Source organism: Bidens hawaiensis, unplaced genomic scaffold (assembly GCF_021521415.1).
Source record: "Bidens hawaiensis isolate Kalapana, Puna unplaced genomic scaffold, B.hawaiensis_p1.1 tig00033185_1, whole genome shotgun sequence".
NCBI classification, from domain to species: domain Eukaryota; kingdom Viridiplantae; phylum Streptophyta; class Magnoliopsida; order Asterales; family Asteraceae; genus Bidens; species Bidens hawaiensis.
Window position 1 is genome coordinate 22,636 of NW_027495682.1, and position 19,842 is coordinate 42,477.

At 37.1% G+C, this 19,842-nt stretch overlaps 1 protein-coding gene and 1 pseudogene across 2 annotated transcripts; one reads left to right on the plus strand and one right to left on the minus strand.

Moving 5' to 3' along the window:
- The first annotated feature begins 4,314 nt into the window (after nt 1-4,314).
- On the plus strand, nt 4,315-12,723 carry LOC143584577 (protein LATE ELONGATED HYPOCOTYL-like; annotated as a pseudogene). Its single transcript, XR_013144384.1, has 6 exons — nt 4,315-4,574; nt 4,651-4,762; nt 4,935-4,996; nt 10,511-10,723; nt 10,796-12,048; nt 12,142-12,723. The product of XR_013144384.1 is annotated as a protein LATE ELONGATED HYPOCOTYL-like (transcript).
- A 1,354-nt stretch (nt 12,724-14,077) lies between these two features.
- On the minus strand, nt 14,078-18,607 carry LOC143584578 (protein LATE ELONGATED HYPOCOTYL-like). Its single transcript, XM_077066600.1, has 6 exons — nt 18,448-18,607; nt 17,626-17,737; nt 17,457-17,518; nt 16,478-16,690; nt 15,306-16,397; nt 14,078-14,710 (listed from the first exon to the last, which is right to left on the minus strand). Exons 1-6 carry the CDS (start codon nt 18,490-18,492, stop codon nt 14,441-14,443), a joined length of 1,794 nt encoding a protein of 597 aa, XP_076922715.1. The 5' UTR covers nt 18,493-18,607; the 3' UTR covers nt 14,078-14,440.
- Nucleotides 18,608-19,842: the final 1,235 nt, after the last annotated feature.

Here is a 19,842-nt window from a genome sequence, read left to right on the forward strand (position 1 = left end):
TGATTAGTTATATATTGTGAACACGATTACTTTGAGTGCGTTTGTGGTTACAGGTGTGTGGAGCTTAACGGAACTTAACGGAGCTTAAAGAAGCTAATTTGGAGCATTCATGATGGAGTGGAAATGAAAGTAGTGATCTATGAGATGATAGATAATTGAAATACGAAGACGTGGCCGCAAACGGGGAGGAAAATGGAGTTGAAATGAATATTCTATGAAGAAAACAATATTCAGTCCGGTAGGACCGTAAGGCAGAGTCAAGACGGTCTGACCGTAAGCTACGGTGGCCAGACCGTAGCTTACGGTCTGGTCTGACGGAAAATGGGCTTTTGGTATTTTTCTTCTAAATTTAAAGCCCTAAAACCCTAAGGTCGATTCCATTCAATATTATTCAGTTTTGGGACTTCTTGGAGGCTATCTTACATCATCAACACTCATCCTAATCAAAAAATTGATCCATGAACACCATCTCCAACATCATAATCAAGAGCATGAAGATCAAGATGCAAGGCTAAAGGCTTCATAACCGTTTCCGGGTGTAGGATTGAGTTGCATGTTAGGTTTTGTTATTCTATACTTCAACTTTAGATTTGTAATTGGTTAATCATTTGGTTAATCAATTCTTTGTATTTGCCTTTGTGCTTAAATGGTTTTTATTAATTGATTACTTTATCTTTTCTCAGTTAATTGATTTGTGGTCATCAACAATTAGGATTAAGTTCTTTCGTCATTGACCAGTTTATCGTTAACCATATTATTGATTTTGTGTTTCAACAAGTAAAACCGACTATCAAATAGATTTTCATTTAGCCGTGTCAATTGTTCGGATTCAGTTGTGACGATCAACACAGTCAATCGTTAAGTCTTTTGATTTACATGTTTTATAAGAAACCGTCCAAAGAAGTTTATCAATTCCTTAACTTGCTGCAAAACCCGAACCCTAGAGTTTGGTTATTTTTATATCATTGTTTACAAACTAATCAACTAAACCGCTTGACATCGTTTGTCCGCTTTAAGTATTTTTATAATAAACTTTGAGTTTCACTTGCACTTTCCACTGATTCCCTGTGGATTCAACACCTTACTTGCGCTAGCTAGTAAAGGTATTTTATAAGTATTTTTGATTGACCTTTCGACATCAATCATACATCTTTTTATACATCTTATCATTTGTTTATGCTCTGCCCACCTACATATTGACATAAAAAAGTTCCAAGTTTGCATCTACCTCTAGTTAGTCAAACCTCAGTCCCAAACCGCTGACAATGCATGCAACAATGCAATGACACAACCATCCAACTACACCAACATTATTGCTAAAATGCAAAACCATAATAATATATATAAACATCAAATAAACTAATAAAACCACTTTGTGGCACCAACTTCCTCATTTATACTTATTAGTAATTAGTAATTAGCTCTAAATGAATAGTTTAGTCACAATTAGAAATCTTGGTAATCATACATTTATACATAATATGGATTGTCCATTGTTATTCCAAGAGCTCTTGAGTATCTACAAGTTAATATAATGGAGATGTGATAAGGTGTCACATACCAAGATGGCCTAAGCCGACATCGACTATTTTTATACATTGTGATAGTCAATCGATAATTGGCAGAGCTCATAGAACAACGTATAATGGTAAGAACATGCATATCAGACGTAGACATATTACAATACAACTAATCTCTACTGAAATTATCACTGTTGACTACGTGAAGTCAAAGGATAATATTGCAAATCCGCTAACAAAAGGCCTAAGTCGAGAGTTAGTTCAAAAGTCGTACATGAGAATGGGACTGAAACCATTGAAAAATTAAAGTTCATACAAAGGAAACCAAACTCAATAGACTAGAGATCCCAAGAATTGAGTTCAACAGGAAAACCTAATTGTATGAATTAACGAGGTCATTGTGTGTGTGTGTGGGGGGGGGGGGGGGATAACCTTACGTATTTAAAAAGGAAGTTTACTACATGGTTTGGTAAACTTCTTAGTCTATTCCTAAAAGTGACAAGTGTGAGGCTAAGCTTATGACTTTTAATGATTCGACTAAGGTAACCATACATGGTGAATCACCTATGTGAGAGAGAAGTGGGGTCGCTGCGAATGGTATTGTTGGGGCACAATACTTAATGGCTCTCGCAGAACCAAGCTCATGTTCATGACCATAACGAACATAACTACGAGGACTTGACTTTGTTAGGGAGAGTCTTGTGTGAAGTGTATTGTCGTCTACACAAACGGCAGACGAGTTCAAAGACATCGCTGTCAAGTCCGGCAGTACGCAATGCATCAGTTCTATACACACCAACAACACACATCTCTCTCTAACTCTCTGCTGTAACATTATTACGGTTTCGTTTCAGGCAAGTGATCAAGTCCGGCAGTACGCTGCTTCGAACCGGCGTACCTGGGAACATATTGCGAATCTGTTTAAGGGAATTATGTCAAACACAAGACCAGTTCACTGTTTCTTGTTTCGGTTTTTCATACATGATTACTAACACTTGATTCTCAAAAAAGTTCATAACACCAACAAAATCATGTAAGCTCTTGTATTTAATCTCACTCCATCAAATGTAAGTATAATAAGAAAAAAAAAAAGAAAGAAAGAAGATATACTGATGTAGTAGATCTATGTTTAAATGGTTTTGGACTAGAAGGTATGAACTAGAGTAACTATAAGTGACATATTACACATACAATCTCAACAGTAATAATAAGAACATAACAACTATAAAAGGAAACTATCTCTACAATACAAATAATATATTTTAGAAATAGTTAAATGATTCGTAGATACTTATAATATCTCTTAAGGATAATGCTAATTAATAATTATTAAAAGATGCTGATGAATTGATCTATGTTATCTTATGCCAGACCTGATTTTCAAAGGATGTTTCAATCTTTTACTATTTTTAATAACTGTTAGTCATAACAAAAAGTAAAAATAACTTAAAAATTAACAATTAATTTTAGAAAACACTTGGAAATTAGTTGAATTTTTTTAAATATAAATAGCTAAGTTTGAAGGCACAAGGTTCCTATTGATCACTTGGTGACATCTGGTTGACGGATTTAGTTTTTTCCCTTTCTTTTTTTAAAATGATATTTGTATTTTCTTTTTGTTGTTCATTGTTGTAACGACGTAACCGATATTGATCCAACTCGTGTCGACACGCTTCCATAACACCAGGGTTATCGACATTTGGGTTTTACCAACAAGCTAAGGTTTTACAAAGCCCGGATTTCAATGCTCGGGTTTTACCAACGGCCAAGTTTCAATAAGGTTTTACCAACACTTAGGCTTTATAGACAACACTCGATTTTTACCAACGGCTTAGTTTTATCGACCGAATAAACATCGTTTTAATTTTTATATGCTAGTTTGCCAAATTTATTTTCCTCTGGTGTCGTAACTAACAATCTAACATAACCGACACCGACTGAGTTCACGTCGCCACCGAAAAAAAATTCGCCGCACAACGAGGGGAAACCGACTAGGTATTTTTAAAACAGATTATAGTCATAAAGAAAGAAAAAATAACTTAAAAATGGAATAATAATAATAATAATAATAATAATAATAATAAATAATATAAAAAAAAAAGAAACCACTTGGAAATGACAAAGAAAAAAAAAGAGAGAGAGAGAAATGAATAACACCGGGCATCTCCTGGTTGGAGATGTAGTGGGTGAACTTGTGGCAGAGATTTGCTGAAGCGGTGGGTATTCACCACCACCCTTGTAACGCTGCTGGTAACACAAATATAAAAGTGCAAGGGTGTGGGCCATGCTTAAATAGTAACCGAACACGTGTCAACACCTCACACTCCCTTGGTTCGTTCCCAGCCTCAAATTAAACCCCTTTTATTTATTTCCAAAAAAAGGAAAGCCCAGCCAAAAATGTTTGTGGCTCAGATTCATCCTTACTCTCTTGGCCTTTATTTCACTGCTTCTTCTTCTTCCTCTTCATTTCGATCGATCCGTTCAAACTGATTCATGAGTATGCATCTCTTCATTTTTACTTTCATCACTTCTTTTTGCATATCTTCTGATTAAACATGTTTATGTTAGGTTTTGGCATCAACAACAAGCTTAAGCTTATTTTGGTGAGATTCTACTATCACTATTACTACTACTGCTACTGCTACTATTATACAAGAGTATGTATGTATGTATGTATATATGTGTGTGTGTTGAATTTATATCATGAATCTAGAAAATTATATATAGAGGGAGGACTTTGAAATTATTGATTGAAATATGCCAATTAATTAGTTACTGAGGCATATGTTTTTTTTATTAATATGTTTGTTTACATGAACTTGTGGTGGTGGTGTTGATATTGTTGTTACATTTGTTCAATCCGCTTTTGAACTAGTGTTACCTTATTAAGTTGTGTTGAATTCTACTTCAACGGCTAAGCGATTTGGATTTGGATGCAACGAGGGGGATTTTTGCATCCCTACTTGTTCGGTTCCACAGGATTTGAAGCACCTGCTACCTCGCTCTCTCTAGATGGAATCCTCCTCTGCCTATGGCGAAAATCTCAACATCAAGGTTGTTGTTTACTTGCCAAAATTATCCATTTTACACATGTTATCTGTAAATTGAATTTTTAATATATTGTTTTCAGACAAGAAAACCGTATACAATAACGAAACAACGGGAAAAGTGGACAGAGGAGGAGCATAATAGTTTTTTGGAAGCCCTGAAACTATACGGGCGAGCTTGGCAGAAGATAGAAGGTACCAAGGGTTTTTTACACTTTTTCCTTTTCATGGAATCTTAGAATCTTTGCCTTTTTTTATTTATTTATGAAAATATGTTACTATGGGTTCGCGTATCTGCATATTACATTTGTTTATAACCCTAGGAGAATGATTAAATGGAGATACCTTTTTTTTGTTGCTAATGCAGAACACATAGGAACTAAGACAGCAGTGCAAATCAGAAGTCATGCACAAAAGTTCTTTACAAAGGTCATTTTAGTTGCTTTCAGATATGTGTTTTATCATCACTTTACATCATAAGAGAACCTATTTGATATATCTGTGCTGCACACAATCTTTCTAACATTTAGAACCATATTTTTTTTATTTGCACAAATAAATAATTATTCCTTGGGGTGAGCAAACGGGTCTTACCTGCAATACCCGACCCGGACCCGGTTAGTGATATTCTCAGGATCTGGGAACCGACCATGTTGTAAATAACTGGATCTGATCGGTTCGGGCCTCGCGGGTCTTAATTAGTTCATGCTCACCCACATAGTAGTAAACGGGTCTTACCATCATGCCTGACCCGGACCCGATTAATTGTATTCTCAGGACCCGGGAACCGACCCTATTGTAAATAACCAGATCTGATCGGTTCGGGTCTCGCGGGTCTTACCCAGTTTATGCCACCCCTATAGGAGCAAACGGGCCATACCGTCATACCTGACCCAGATCCGATTAATAATATTCTCAGGACCCGGGAACCAACCCTATTGTAATATAACCAGGTCTGAGCAGTTCAGGTCTCACGGGTCTTACCTGTTTATGTTCACCCCTAGCCACCAATATTGAGAGTTGTTTTTTTACATTGAGTTATGGAATTTCATGAAGTGCCAACTTTGGTGAAAGTTGACACATCTTAGGCGTAGATCATCGTTGGGTGCTTACTCTAAGCCAACTTAGCTTGGGCAGTGGTTAGCAAAAGTTTAGGCGTTTGTTATGTTTGGACTTTCCCCTTAGCTTTTGAAACGTTAAACATTGAACTTATGTAATTTGACTCCTCCAAAGCCGACCTCATAGGTGTTGGCCTATTGGAACAAAGGATGACTCTCTTGATGCTTCGATGGTTTCTACATTAGTCATCGTCGCTTTTGATCAGAGAATAAAATTAGAAATATGTGCTTGGTTCATATGAGTCTTAAGCCTAGTTTTCTAGGTACTTTGTGCAAACTTGGGGAACAAGTACTAATCCTTATTGACTACTATATAGACTCAGCTCTATGCAATTATTAATGTGCTATGAATATTGAAATCAATAAATCTCTTCATAGTTGTCAAAGGCGCATAGGGTAACCCTTGGTCTTGGGCAAGGTGCTTAAAAAGAGAGAGCATGAGATAAGCAAGGCATATAGCATAAACATACATGTTCTTTTTAGGCTTGTTTAGACCAGTTTAAAGCCATTTTTGGATGTTTTTGATCAAATTACTCGAAATTTGAAGAATTTTGCCGGAATCTTAATATTTGGTTGAAATCTCGACGGTATCTGACCGGAATCTTTTCTGAAGATTGTCGGAGCGCCTAGATGGCAACAAGGTGATCGTCGGAGTGCCTGGATAGCAGCAAGGTGTTATCTCTGCGTCTCGCCTAGCCGAAGGACCTAGGCGCAAACCCAAAGGCTTTTGACAACCTCATAGACGTGGCTTGATCACGTTTATCAAGTGAACTATGCCATATTCTCTCTTTTTGTAAAAAAATTTTCTTGCACTTTTGCTTTGTCTTGCAATATTTTGTGAGTGTTTGCTTGGGTCACACGTTTTTCAACAAATTGGTATAAGAGTCGTCGAGTACTTGACTTCTTTTTCTTGGGAGCAATTGCATGAGACGATAAAGCAAGGATAAACAAGTTTGATGTCCGTGATCCTGGATTCTGGAAGATGCAATCAAAGATTGCTTGTACTTGCAGAAACTACATGAAGCATTGTCTGAATTAAAGCTTAAGAAGATGAAGAATTTGGATTGGGATCTTTTGGATATGCTGGCACTTGGTGTGGTTAGATTGTCTACAACATCATAAATGAAAAGACTACTTATGGTTTGATCAAGGCTATTTTCCAACATGTCGCCTCAACCATCACTTATGAGATGCGTCATGCACTTCTAAAACCAGCTGTCGGCTTGCTGATGCTGTGCATCAATTCTTGCATTCATCTTCCACCGCCGTTTAGTAATTCCAGCAGCCATAACCACCACTGTGCATCAATTTGTAATTACACAGCCACCAAAGCTGTGTTTGCTGAGACATCCCTCAATAGTCAATTTAATTCAGATTCCTATTCCTGACTCTGTTCAGTATTCCCCCTACATGTGCCAGATACCTTTCTTTTCGAGAATCGTTCGCCTGTTCCAAAACCATGCCTATTGTTCCTGTTCTCTTATCTTTCGGCACTGTCCAGCTACATTGTTAACCCGGTGTAAGGGTGTAAACGAGCCAGCTCGGCTCGTTTTGACTTAAGAGAGCTCGAGCTCGGCTCGTTTGAGCTCTTTTTATAAAGCTTGAGTTCGGCCCGTGAGTCGTTTTTGAAGCTCGAGCTCGGCTCGTTTATCATTTATTAACTAGTTTTATACATTTTTAATTATATAGCCCTGCTTGCGGTGCGCACATATGATGTATATATGTGTGAACCCTCGGGTGGGCAAAAGTGAAATTGCACTAATTTTGACGTTATTTTACTAATCTCGTGAAAATAACGTTAAAAGTGACGGACGGTTAATCAGACATCATGTAGTGGCGTTGATAGCCGAAAGACAAGGGTACATGCACCGATCAGCCGGTGTCCCGATGATTGAGTGCTATGTGCCTTATGTCCAAGGCTTGATGCAAAACTACTATCGAGCCGGGGGTCTCACCGGAAGCAGCCTCTCTATCCTTATGGGGTAGAGGTAAGGCTGTCTACATCTTACCCTCCTCAGACCCTACTATAGCTTTGCTATTGGTGGGATATACTGAGTACGATGATGATGATGATGATGATGATACATTTTTAATTATTTTTATATAGGGCAAATACCATAAAAAACCAGCTCACTTTTTGTTTATGTTCATAAAAGTCCCTCAACAATTTTTTGCACGTAAAGAACCAACAAAATTTTTGGTTTTTCATGTGCAAAAAATTGTTGAGGGACTTTAATGAGCATAAACAAAAAGTGTGTTGGTTTTTTTTATGGTATTTTCCCTTTTATATATTCCGAGAAAAACTTTAACAAGCCTAAGTCTGTGTAGTACCTTAAATGAGCCAAAGCTTGGTTCGAGCTTGATTGTGTAGTGTGAAATTAATACATAGAAGTCCAAAAGAATTAAAAAATAAAAAAAAATACACTAGGCACTTTAAGGCTCGACAAGCCAAAACGATATTTCCATACAAGGCTCGAGCTCGGACTAGATAACTAAACGAGCTTTATTTGAGACTTAGGCTCGATAAGGCTCGGCTCGTTTTTGAGATTTCACTGATCCGATCTCGAGTAGCTTGCTTTATTTGAGGCTTAGGCTCGATAAGGCTCGGATCGTCTCGAGATTTTCAAAGTAGAGGTGCACAAATCAGTTAAAAACCTTAAACCGGTTTGGGTAGACACCGAACCGGTTCCTAGTTAACGCATTTAAAACCGTTTCTTGGAAAAGCCGGTCCGGTTTGGAACTGGTTTGAAGGATGGACCTTGAGCCGGAATGTTTTCTTCGCAGTGCAATGTTTTTCTACATGGTCTTTCATAGTTGAATTCGAGTCGAATTTGAAAAAGGTACCTCATTTCTTGCACCGAGTACACCTTGAACTGTCAGTCATCTCGCATAAATTGAAATGTTGAAAAAATTGGGATTTTGATTGGTGGATGAAAATTCTAAAACGTTGAGGTCGGCTGATGAAACACAAAGATTAACAGATGCTTGATATTCCTTGGTTGCCATTTTTTGAGAGTATTGACTTGGGAAAACATATGTAAACGAGTTTTGTTTTGCATTTTTAAGTGCTGTGACTAACCAAAACAACCAATACCTATTTATACTAACATATGGGGGCCATGGGGGTAAAATGGCCATATACGGTCAAAAATCGATTCCCAACGGATAGTATAGCTTGTAACGGCTTGAATCGGTTCCTGTTCAAAAACCCCAAACCGGTCCCGAACCTACTGTTCCAAACCCTTTTTTTTTCCTGCCTCTGTAAATCCACAGAGATTACAGTTCAGGCAATTAGTATTCATCGGCACTGTTCACCGCGTAGCTGCCTTACTGTCCTTGATTTCTGTTCGGGATACCGCCTTTCTCTATGCAAAATCCAGCCATTGCAGCCTGCCCTATTTTGGCCGTTCTCTTTTTAAAATTGCCACCAAACAAGACCTCCAGTCATCCAGATTTTCTTAAACAGTTGCCTCTTCTGCTTCTTCACTGCAGCAGTCCAGACTTAACCACCGTAGCTGACCTGCTGTCTCCCAAATTTTTCTGTAATTTTTATTAAAGATTTTTGTCCAAGTTGCTCTAGGCGCCACTGCTCAGTAATCGGCCCGTTCGAGAATACCCTCTGTCCAGAATTGTAACAGGTATAATGATGTTTGAGTTTAGGAGGACTGGAGGCCATGTGTCTACATTTTATTTTATTTGTAACAAGTTGGACATAATTAGAATCTATGCTGCAACTTGAGAGGAAGTGTTAGTTCTATTCAATAAGCCGATCTAGGTAGTATGTCACCTTCATTAATGATTCCACAAGGAAGATATGGATTTATTTCCTGTAAATCAAGTTACGTTGCTTTAGAAAACAGTAAAGTTGCTATTGTAAACAAAACTAAATTTAAAGTTAGGTGGTGTATTAATTATTGTGCTGAATATGAGATAGGATAAACACTCCGAGAAACACCTCAGCAGAACGGGTTGGTGAGAGAACGAACATGGCCTTGAATTAGAGGTGGCAAATGGGTTAATTTACACCTGTGCAGATCTGTAAACACACCAACCTACTTGATTAATAGGTGATTAGGTTAAGGCAATAGCCAAAATGATACATGCATTGGGTATGGTTCAGATCGGGGAGAATCTTATCCAAAATGATACATCCATTTAGTTTTTAAGATAACTCGAATAGAAAAGTCTTAGAATGAAAATGCTCTTCAGTCTTCACAAACAAGATACCAACTAGAAAAGATTATATTATGTTTGAAGACAATACAAAAGTTGACTTTGCACACGCTGATAGGCTTGCAGAGGTTGGTGAGTTTAGGAACCAAGTTATGAAATTGGTTGAAGCTTATATTACAGTGATACATTTGAAACACTCCACGAAATTCCAAATTTAAGGAGATCCACTACTATTTCACTTTAAAGGCCCTCATCACTTTAAGAAGCAGATACTATTTCAATTTAAGGATGAAACAGATAACTGAATAACAAGCTTAATCAGAGAACACAATCCGTTTTCAAAGTGGCAATCTAGAACACACTTTTAGCAGCATTGTAATTATGTATTAGCTAGATTGTTGCTGTAAATTCTGAATATTTATCTTCAATTGGATTTGGCCTGTATAATGACCTAGTTTTGCATTACACATTTCAACTTTTACAAATGTAATACTTTTTCGCTAAGTGTTATAAACTGATTAAACACATGATGAGTATATCTAACTAACTTATAATGTAAAACATTTTCATCATCAAATCTATACAATGTAAATTAGGACTAACAAAGTTTTACTCCAAAGACTGAACTTTAATTTTGTTTTCATTGTTATAGCTGGAAAAGGAGGCTGTTGCTAAAGGAATTCCAATAAGCCAAGCTCTTGACATGGAAATTCCTCCAACGCGCCCTAAAAGGAAACCTAGTTATCCTTATCCAAGAAAAACCGACCCCAAAACTCAAACACAGGTGGCAGAAAAAGACGAGAAACAAGCAACTCTAGTTTCGTCATTACAAGTAATGGACCTGGAAAGAAATCCCCTCCCTGAGGTATACAATATTCACCCACTATTTACCTGTACTCTTGTTTATATTTACTTCATTCAGTTTCTTTCATACCAGAAACAAAAGGAGAAACTAGAAAATCCAAAAACAAGCGAGGTAGCTCAAAATGGTACTAATGAACACCCTCAAGAAGTTCCATATGCGTCGGTGTCCTCAGAAAATGAAAATTCCGTACCAAGATCAACTCCAGGTGTTTTCAGACACGATGAAACAAATGCATCTTACATCACCATTGAAGCCAGAAAGCATCAAGAAATGGACCAAGATGGAATCAAGCACACAAACATAACATCTAATATCTCATTATTCGAGCGCTCACACCTTCCACATGAGAATAATATCATACAAGGGCAATACTCTAATAAGCCGGTTAATTTAACAAACGATATAAACGGAGTGCAAACCTACCCAAGACACGTTCCTGTACAAGTTGTAGATGGAAGCCAAGAAAACACTGCAAAAACTAGTGTTCCTCAAGACATGTCATTTCATGAACCAAAAGTTTATGAACACCAGAACCCTAACGTATCAGTTAACATAGCAACAGCATCTGCAACTAGTGTTCATCATAACAATGCTACCTTTCATCCGATTTTCAACCCATTTAGTGATAATAATTAAGAAAGCTACCGATCGTTTCTCCATTTTTCATCTACAGTCTCCAGCCTCATTGTTTCATCTCTGCTACAAAACCCTGCAGCACATGCAGCAGCAAGCTTTGCAGCTAAATTTTGGCATCCAATCAATACTGAAGTTTCATCTGCAGATTCCTTTTCAAAAGACCAGTCAAACCCTGAAACTAGTACTACTCCTAGCATGGCAGCCATTGCTGCCGCCACAGTGGCAGCTGCAACAGCATGGTGGTCAGCCCACGGTCTGCTACCTGTTTGTACTCCTTTTCACCAAGGGGGGTATTCTTGTAAATTTGACACACCAATAGAAGGGGATCTAGTCAATAAGGCTCCTTCAGAAGGTGTTTTGCAGGAAGAGAAAATGGATGAAGAAAAGACTGAATCTGCTGCTGACCTGTTTTCATCTGAAGACTCTGAGAATAAGTTGAACACTGAAGTAACTCCGCACCTGTCAGGGAGCCCCATGATTCAAGCAAATTGGCTAATGTTAAGAAACAAGCTGACCGGTCATCTTCTGGCTCCAACACCATTTCCAGCAGTGAAATTGAGACCGATGCGTTAAAGAAACATGTGAAAGAAATGGAAGAAAATAAAGGGTCGGATGTTAAGGAGTCTAACTCACGTAGAGGTAGAAACACTATCACTACAAGTGATTCATGGAAGGAGGTTTCTGAAGAGGTAACTAGTTCTTAACCTATGTCATATTTTCTTGAAGTTAATAACAAATATGTAACAATATATAACTTTTATTTGTTTATTTGTCACATGCAGGGACGTATTGCTTTTCAAGCCCTATTTTCCAGAGAAGTGCTGCCACAAAGCTTTACCGATTCTCACACAATAGCTGGAAAAAACAGTGAGTTGGACCTAAACAGAATGAGTCACGAACCATGGGAGAATAATAATGATAACAATAATAATAATACCAATAACGGTATATCAGTGTTGAGAGGTGAGGATGGTGTGCTGAGAATGGGATTAGAAAGTGTGAAGTTGAATGTTAATCATACAGGGTTTAAACCATACAAGAGGTGTTCCGTTGAGGCTAAAGAAAACAGCAAAATTATGAGTGCAGCATCTACAGGTGGCAGTCAGAATGATGAGAAAGTTCCAAAGAGAGTGTGTTTTGAAACAGAAGCATCAACATAATTGATAGTGTGTTGTATATTATTATGTTAGCATAGCCCTAAAACTGGACGACGCTTGTCGTGTAGTTTGTGGATGCTATATGTTTTACAGTTTCTTCTTAATATTCACCATAGATTATTATGCTTATTGTAACGGATTTATTTTTATTATTCCCCAAACTACTCTGGAGAATGAAATTTGAACTTTTGGGAAATGTATATTTTGAGCATCAACTTTCAATAAAGTTCAGGACTTGTTTTGCAATATAAACATTTTTCTTGTAATCATTAGTCCAATATATGTATTGATGTAGGTCTGTGCCTTTATGGATAGCAGCAAACACTAATATATCTCTGATCTTGATAGCTTCATGTAAAGTTTTTGCATGAATCAAGTTCATGTAACTGATGATACGGCTGAGGTAATTGCTTACACTATTGTAAGTTATATCTGAGGTACGTGAATTATTCAGTTTAAATTTTTTTTGTTAACTGATCTTCAGTTTTTTTATCTGCACTTTCTGCTTATAGTCTCGTATACAAGTAACTTATATGATTTGCTTGTCAGCTCATGCTAGTAGGCTCTGATGTTTAGTTAAAACATGGTCAGGAATTGACCAAAGTTACAAAATTTTTGTGCTAGAACTCGGAAATATGTAATGTATGTTTGTATGCAAATGTGGTGGGAGAAAAAACTCAGAAAAAAACGATATTTTGCTGAACCCGGATAAGGTGATTCGGAACTTAGATGCTCTCAGGAGGAAATTTTAACGGGGAGGACAAAAGGTGGCATTGGCGATTCAGGTTTTGGAATAAGGTGATTCAGGCCTATCACCACCATTAGGTGAAGTTTTCGTTTATTTTGGTTCACACGAGGACCGCAGGAGTGTGGAAAAGAATTTCTAAGCAGGTTAGTGATTTGGGGAAGGAGGACGTTCACGTTAACTGTCTTATAAAGGGGCTTCTTGGTAACGGGCTGGACATTCGGCTGTGGCTCAATTATTGGGTGGGTAGTGGCCCGTTATGTCTAGACATTTCTGACTCTTTCTAGACTTGAGGCAGTCAAGAAGATTTCAGTGGCAGAGAGTTGGATTGTTGCGTTGGATTAAATGTTTAATACAGTAGATTAGACTGCTTAACAGAAAAGTGGACCTGGACCGAAGACCTCTCTGGCGGGTTTTCGGTTAAGGAAACTTTTGTTGAAATCGGTTGCTCCATTAGATCCACATATCTTCCTGTGGGATAAGTGGCTCCCGAATAAAGTCAAATGTTTTTTGATAGCGGGTTGTTTTGGATCCCCCCCCCCTTTTCCTTTTCGTGTTGCTCTTGAAAGAAGAAGCCTGCAGATTGGCTCAGCTTTTGTCCTTTTTGTGAATATCCGAAACAGTAGACCATGTCTTAACGGCTTGTGGTTTCTCGACCGAGGTGTGGAGTAAGGTGGCTTCTTGGTGTCATCTACCTCCGATATATGCTTTTACGTCTAAAGCTCTCCTAACCATTCACAAGCACATGACGGGTTCTTGTTTAGCCAGAACAGAAGGGTGGTTCAATCGGTGATGATCTTCACGAGTTGGGCTATTTTGTATGCTCTTGAACAAAAAATTCAATGGTCATAAATGATTTTTTGGTTTTCTTAAAAAATAGGTTTTTCTTACTAAGAGAGTGCACATCTTCCAAAAGTAAAAGAATCTCCTTTTCACTTATTACAAAGGAATCCACACTTTAAATGTTGGCCATAAATAAATATCAAAAGAAAGTTTATAATAATAAATGGTTCATGAAATTAATTAAAAGTTGATGCTCAATATATGCATGTTCCAAAAGTTCTACATAGTAGTTAAGCTTTCTGTATCAACCAGAAACTACACGACAAAAGTTTCGTGAGGTTTAGGATTAGCCTAACAACATAATATACAACAGCACACAACACCTTACTGTATTGATCAAGTCGACGCCTCTGTTGCCACCCGCATTCTCTTTGGACCTTTTTCGTCACTGTGATTACCTGCACCTGCAATCTTGATGCTTTCTTTAGCCTCAATTGAACACCTCTTGTATGGTTTGAATCCTGTATGACGATGACTCAATCTGGTTCGGTCCAACTCACTAATGTTGATCATATTCGGTTGACCCTTCTCGGCTACTGTATGTATATCAGAAAAGCTTTGTGGCAGTACTTCTCTGGTGAAGAGTGCTTGAAAAGCAAGTCGCCCCTGTAAGTCAAAACATAAACATATACATGTTAATATGATAAAAATTATAGGTGGCAATCATGACCAGTTCGAAAAAGAATTGGTTGATTTGGGTCACCTCAAATTAGTCAGTGGGCCACTATTATAAAATTTAACTTAAAAAGGATCCAAACGGGTTAGAAACTGAAAGTTTTGGTCACTGGTTTGTATTAATCACTCAGTTTTCAGTTAATTGGTTTTGGTTAATCGGTTTATGACATGGTTCTGGTTCTGGTTCGGTTTCAGGTCAATTAACCAATTCACCTGATTTGTTTGATGTTGCTGATGTCGGTTATTGAATGGTTAACCGAAACCAAAAGCAAACGATCAGTTAATCCAAGCCCTGATAATCGAACCATCATTTTATGTTGGTTATCAATGAGCAGGTTGGTTTGTTGAAACCTGTTTTGGCTTGGCTCAATTTTGGTTAAAACCCGTTTACTTGAACCAAATTGACAATTTTTTAAACAACCCATTTTGAACCGAACGCACGCGTTATGACCCAAACTCGCCTGGCCCGCCCAATTTGCCAGGCTTAATAAAAACATAGACATTGACATGAATAAAAATGACTTGCCTCTTCGGAGACCTCCTTCCAAGACTCATTAGGTGTTATGGTGTTTCTACACCTACGGGAAATAGGCTCTTTAACATCTTCTACTTTAGTTTCTTCCGTTTCTTTCCCATCCTTCTCTAAAACATTTGTGTCAATTTCACTGCTGGAAGTGGTGTTAGAACCACATGATGACCGGTCAACTTGTTTTCCAATGCCAGTCAACTTGCTTGAATCCGCCACGGGCGCGGTTTCATTAGTATCAACTGGAATTACTTCAATGTTTAAATTTTTTTCAGAGTCCTCTGATGAAGACAGATCATCAGCAGATTCAATCTTATCTGCATCCATCTTCTCTTCACGCAAGACACCTTCTGAAGGAGCCTTATTGACCAAATTCCCATCTCCTAGTGTCCCAAATGCACAAGAATAGCCGCCTTGGTAAAAAGGAGTACAAACAGGAAGCAGACCATGAGCCGACCACCACGCGGTTGCAGCTGCTACTGTTGCAGCAGCAATGGCTGTCATGCTAGGGTTCAACTGGTCTCTAGAATAAGAATCCGCAGACGAAGCTTCCGGATGCCAGAATTTAGCAGCATAGCTTGCTGCTGCATGGGCTGCAGGATTCTGTAACAGAGATGAAACAATAAGGCTAGGGATTGTAGATGAAACATGGAGAAACGATCTGTAACTGTCTTGATTATCACTAAAAGGGGCGAAATAAGGATGAAATGTAGCATTATTATGATGGCCAATAGTTTCAGATGTGGCTGATACGTTAACTGATAGGTTAGCGTGTTCATAAAGTTGTCCCAAACTATTAGCATTTGATTCATGGAGTGGGGTTTCTGTGGGGACACTAGTTTTTGTCATGATTTCTTGATTCAAATCTACAACTTGCAGGCACGTTCGCACACCTTGTATATCATGTGAAGAGTGTGAGCTCTCAAATAATGAGCTATTAGAAGTAATGTGTGTGTGCCTAACGTCATCTTGATCTGGTTCTTGATGCTTTCTGGTTTCATTGGTGATGTAAGATTCATTCGGTATGGAGTTTTCGTTTTCTAACAACGGAACTTCTTCAACAGTACCATGTTGAACTTCCTCACTTGTTTTCTGGTATGGATATAAACCGAACGACGAAAAACATAAGTACATGTATATAGTAAGTGAATATGTGCATGAAAGCTATATACCTCAGTGAGAGGTTTTGTCTCCAGGTCAAATGATTGTAGAGAAGAAACTAAAGTTGTTTGTTTCTCGTCTTTTTGTGCGACCTGTGTATGAGTTTTGGGGTCGGGTTTTCTAGGATAAGGATAATTCGGTTTCCTTTTAGGGCGTGGAGGAGGAATTTTCACATCAAGAGCTTGGCTTATTGGAATTCCTTTAGCAACAGCCTCCTTTTCCAACTATAACAATAATAAGGAACATATATTATACAAAACCCATATTAATTGACATGCATATGACACAATTTTCAATACACACATATACATACATGTATACGCATATACACACACTCATTAATAGGGTTAGGGACTAGGGGTGCAAACAAGCTGAGCTACTCAAGAGTGGATCGCTAAAGCTCGAATCGAGTTTAAAAATTATCATATATAAAATTATGATAAAATAACTAAATAATATATAGTATGTTATATATTAAAAATTATAATAGAGATACATATATAAAAGTTAACTAAAAATGCATATAAGTTAACTAACAAATGATAAACAAGTTGAGCTTTATAATATAGCTTGAAACGAGCTGAGCCTGACTAGGGTCGGCTCGTTTACACCCCTAGAAGTGATAACATGGAAGAGATGTTGGGGGGGGGGGGATAACGGGATATGTGACTCTCTCCTTCTTTCCGTCCCTTTTTTTTAATGATTCCTTCCTATATCCTTCGTAAACTAATTTTTTTTATATACAACATTACAACCTAAACTACCCAATGTTTTTGAAACATAATTGTATTCTTTTACTGCTGTTGGATAAAACATAGACCATAACTTTCAACATCTTGAGCAAATAATATATGGCAATAGGTAAGAAAAAGATCTTTAAACACAACTATTTTAAAAGCAGAACATAAATTAAAATAAGTGCAATCTGTTATGTTGTAATTGAGACAAATCTCATGATAAACTGATGACTATGCGAAAGAAAGCAATGACCTTTGTAAAGAACTTCTGCGCATGACTTCTGATTTGCACTGCTGTCTTCGTTCCTATGTGTTCTGCAATCAAAGGTAGAAATACATACATAAGATAAATATCATCATCATCATCCAAAGATGGTAAGACTCCAGGTAAAACAAAACCATCAATCAAAAACCCTAGGTACCTTCTATACGTTGCCAAGCTCGCCCATATAGTTTCAAAGCTTCTAAAAAACGATTATGCTCGTCTTCCGTCCATCGTTCACGTTGTTTCGTTATCGTATACGGTTTTCTTGTCTGTAACAAATTTAATTCAATTTCCATTGCATAACATATAGGGCTGTACACGAACCGAACGTTCGGCGGGAAGTTCTTTTACGTTTGTTCGTTTAATAAATGAAAGAACATGAACAGAGGTTGCGTTCGTTCATTAGTGTTCATGAATGTTCGGAAATGTGTTCATTTATGTTCGTTTACATTTGTTTTGTTTATGTTCGCTAGTTAAAGGTTTGTTTTATATTTCTATACTATTTTATTTGTGATAACCAACCTAACATTTAAATTTTATTATTCTATTGTTTATGTTCAGTCCGTTTCGTTAACGGTTTGTTTTATAAAGTCTTGCTTTAACTGACAACAAATCTAACTTGTGTTTTGTTGATTGTTCGAAGATTGGGGGATGATTATGTATTTATGTATATGATTATTATTATCTCAAGATCTTAATTTTATATTTAATTAAGGTGATTATGTCTAGTGTTATGGATTAAGAATATTTTTTTTTCTTAAAAAGTATATGTTCGTTTGCGTTCGTGAGCAAGTTCAATTCCTTAACGAACGAACACAAACAAGACTTTCCGTCCAGTTAGCGTTCATGAACAAGTTTAATTTTAAGCGAACGAGCATGAACAAGGCTTTGTTCAGTTCGGTTTGGCTTGGTTCGTTTACAGCCCAAATAACATCACATAACTTTGAATAAAAACCGAATACAATAACCAATAACCAACCTTAATGTTAAGTGTCTCCCCGGAGGCCGAGGAGTTGGAATCCATCTATCTAACAACCTTGTTTCATCCCTCTCATCTTCCAACTCCAATTCCAATTCCAATTCCAATTCCAACCACCAAACCAAATAAACCTAATAATAAGCTAACACTAGTGCAAAAAAACAATAACTGTAACAAACCCCATAAGTATTCATTAATTAACTAACTAACTAACTAACTAACTAACTAACTGGGTTTACTTAAATTGAACCTGAAACAGTAGAAACCTAACAACCAAATCCAGCTTCACATACGAGATCCAAAAGCTTTAAAAAGATATTATTATTAATTATTACAAAATCTAGATATAGAAACTGAAGCAGTAAAGAATACATACATACATACATAGATACTTGATACTTGTCATGAGTTGAAGTTGTGATCAGTATGAACAAGATTCATTAGAGAGCACAAATCTGGTGGATCAATGAATGAATGAAGAAAACAAATTTGGGTGAATCTGAGCCACAAGTTTTGATTTTTTATTATTTGGAAAAATAAATTAGAGGTTGGCATCGATTAGAGAGAGTGACAAGTGGCGTGATCCTAGTGGTGGGACTTGCACTTTATGTTTTGGTGTTTGGTTTGGTCGTACAATTGGGTCAAATCTCAGCCACAAGTTCTTCGGATGCTACTAGACGCCTCGTGTTCTTTATTCATTTTTATTTTAATCTAAAAGAAAATTATATCCAATCAAATAAAGGGATTACGGTATTCATCCTTTTATTCTCAAAAGTTGCATTTCAAGGCTCCCAAGTTTTGAAATAGTTTTTAAATTAGTTGTTTGAATAGCGGACTAACTAATTACTGACCGCTTCAGTTCAATAGATATTTACCGTATTCCAAAATCCTTGAATACTTGTTGTGTAGAAAGCTAGGTGAATGTATGCAACAAAATTGGTGATGCACAAATCTGAACAATAAATTTCAAATGCAATAACGAAGGCTTTTTCATGTTTAAACTCAAGTTTGGTAAAAATATTTTTGGAAACCTTAACTTTATATGTAGCCCTCTATTGTGTTTAACTCTATCGTGTGCTCTCCTTCTTAGTTCTTAGTATGTGGCACTGTCGTTTCTACGAATAATTATTTTTAATAAAAAATAATAAACTTATCAATATTGAAAAAAATGACACATCCGGTAGCGCAATAAATATTTATTATAATATATTAAATCGGTACTATACTATAAGATGTCTTCATTAAACTGAGTTTTTCGTAATCGTTATTTGAGATATAAGTGGGCCGGGTTACTTCAAAAAAGTAGTAAAATTATTAATTCCTACAATATTAATCGAATCATTGTTGCATGTTATTCTTTTTTTTTTTTTTTTGCGGAGCTTCGGTTTCCCAGCT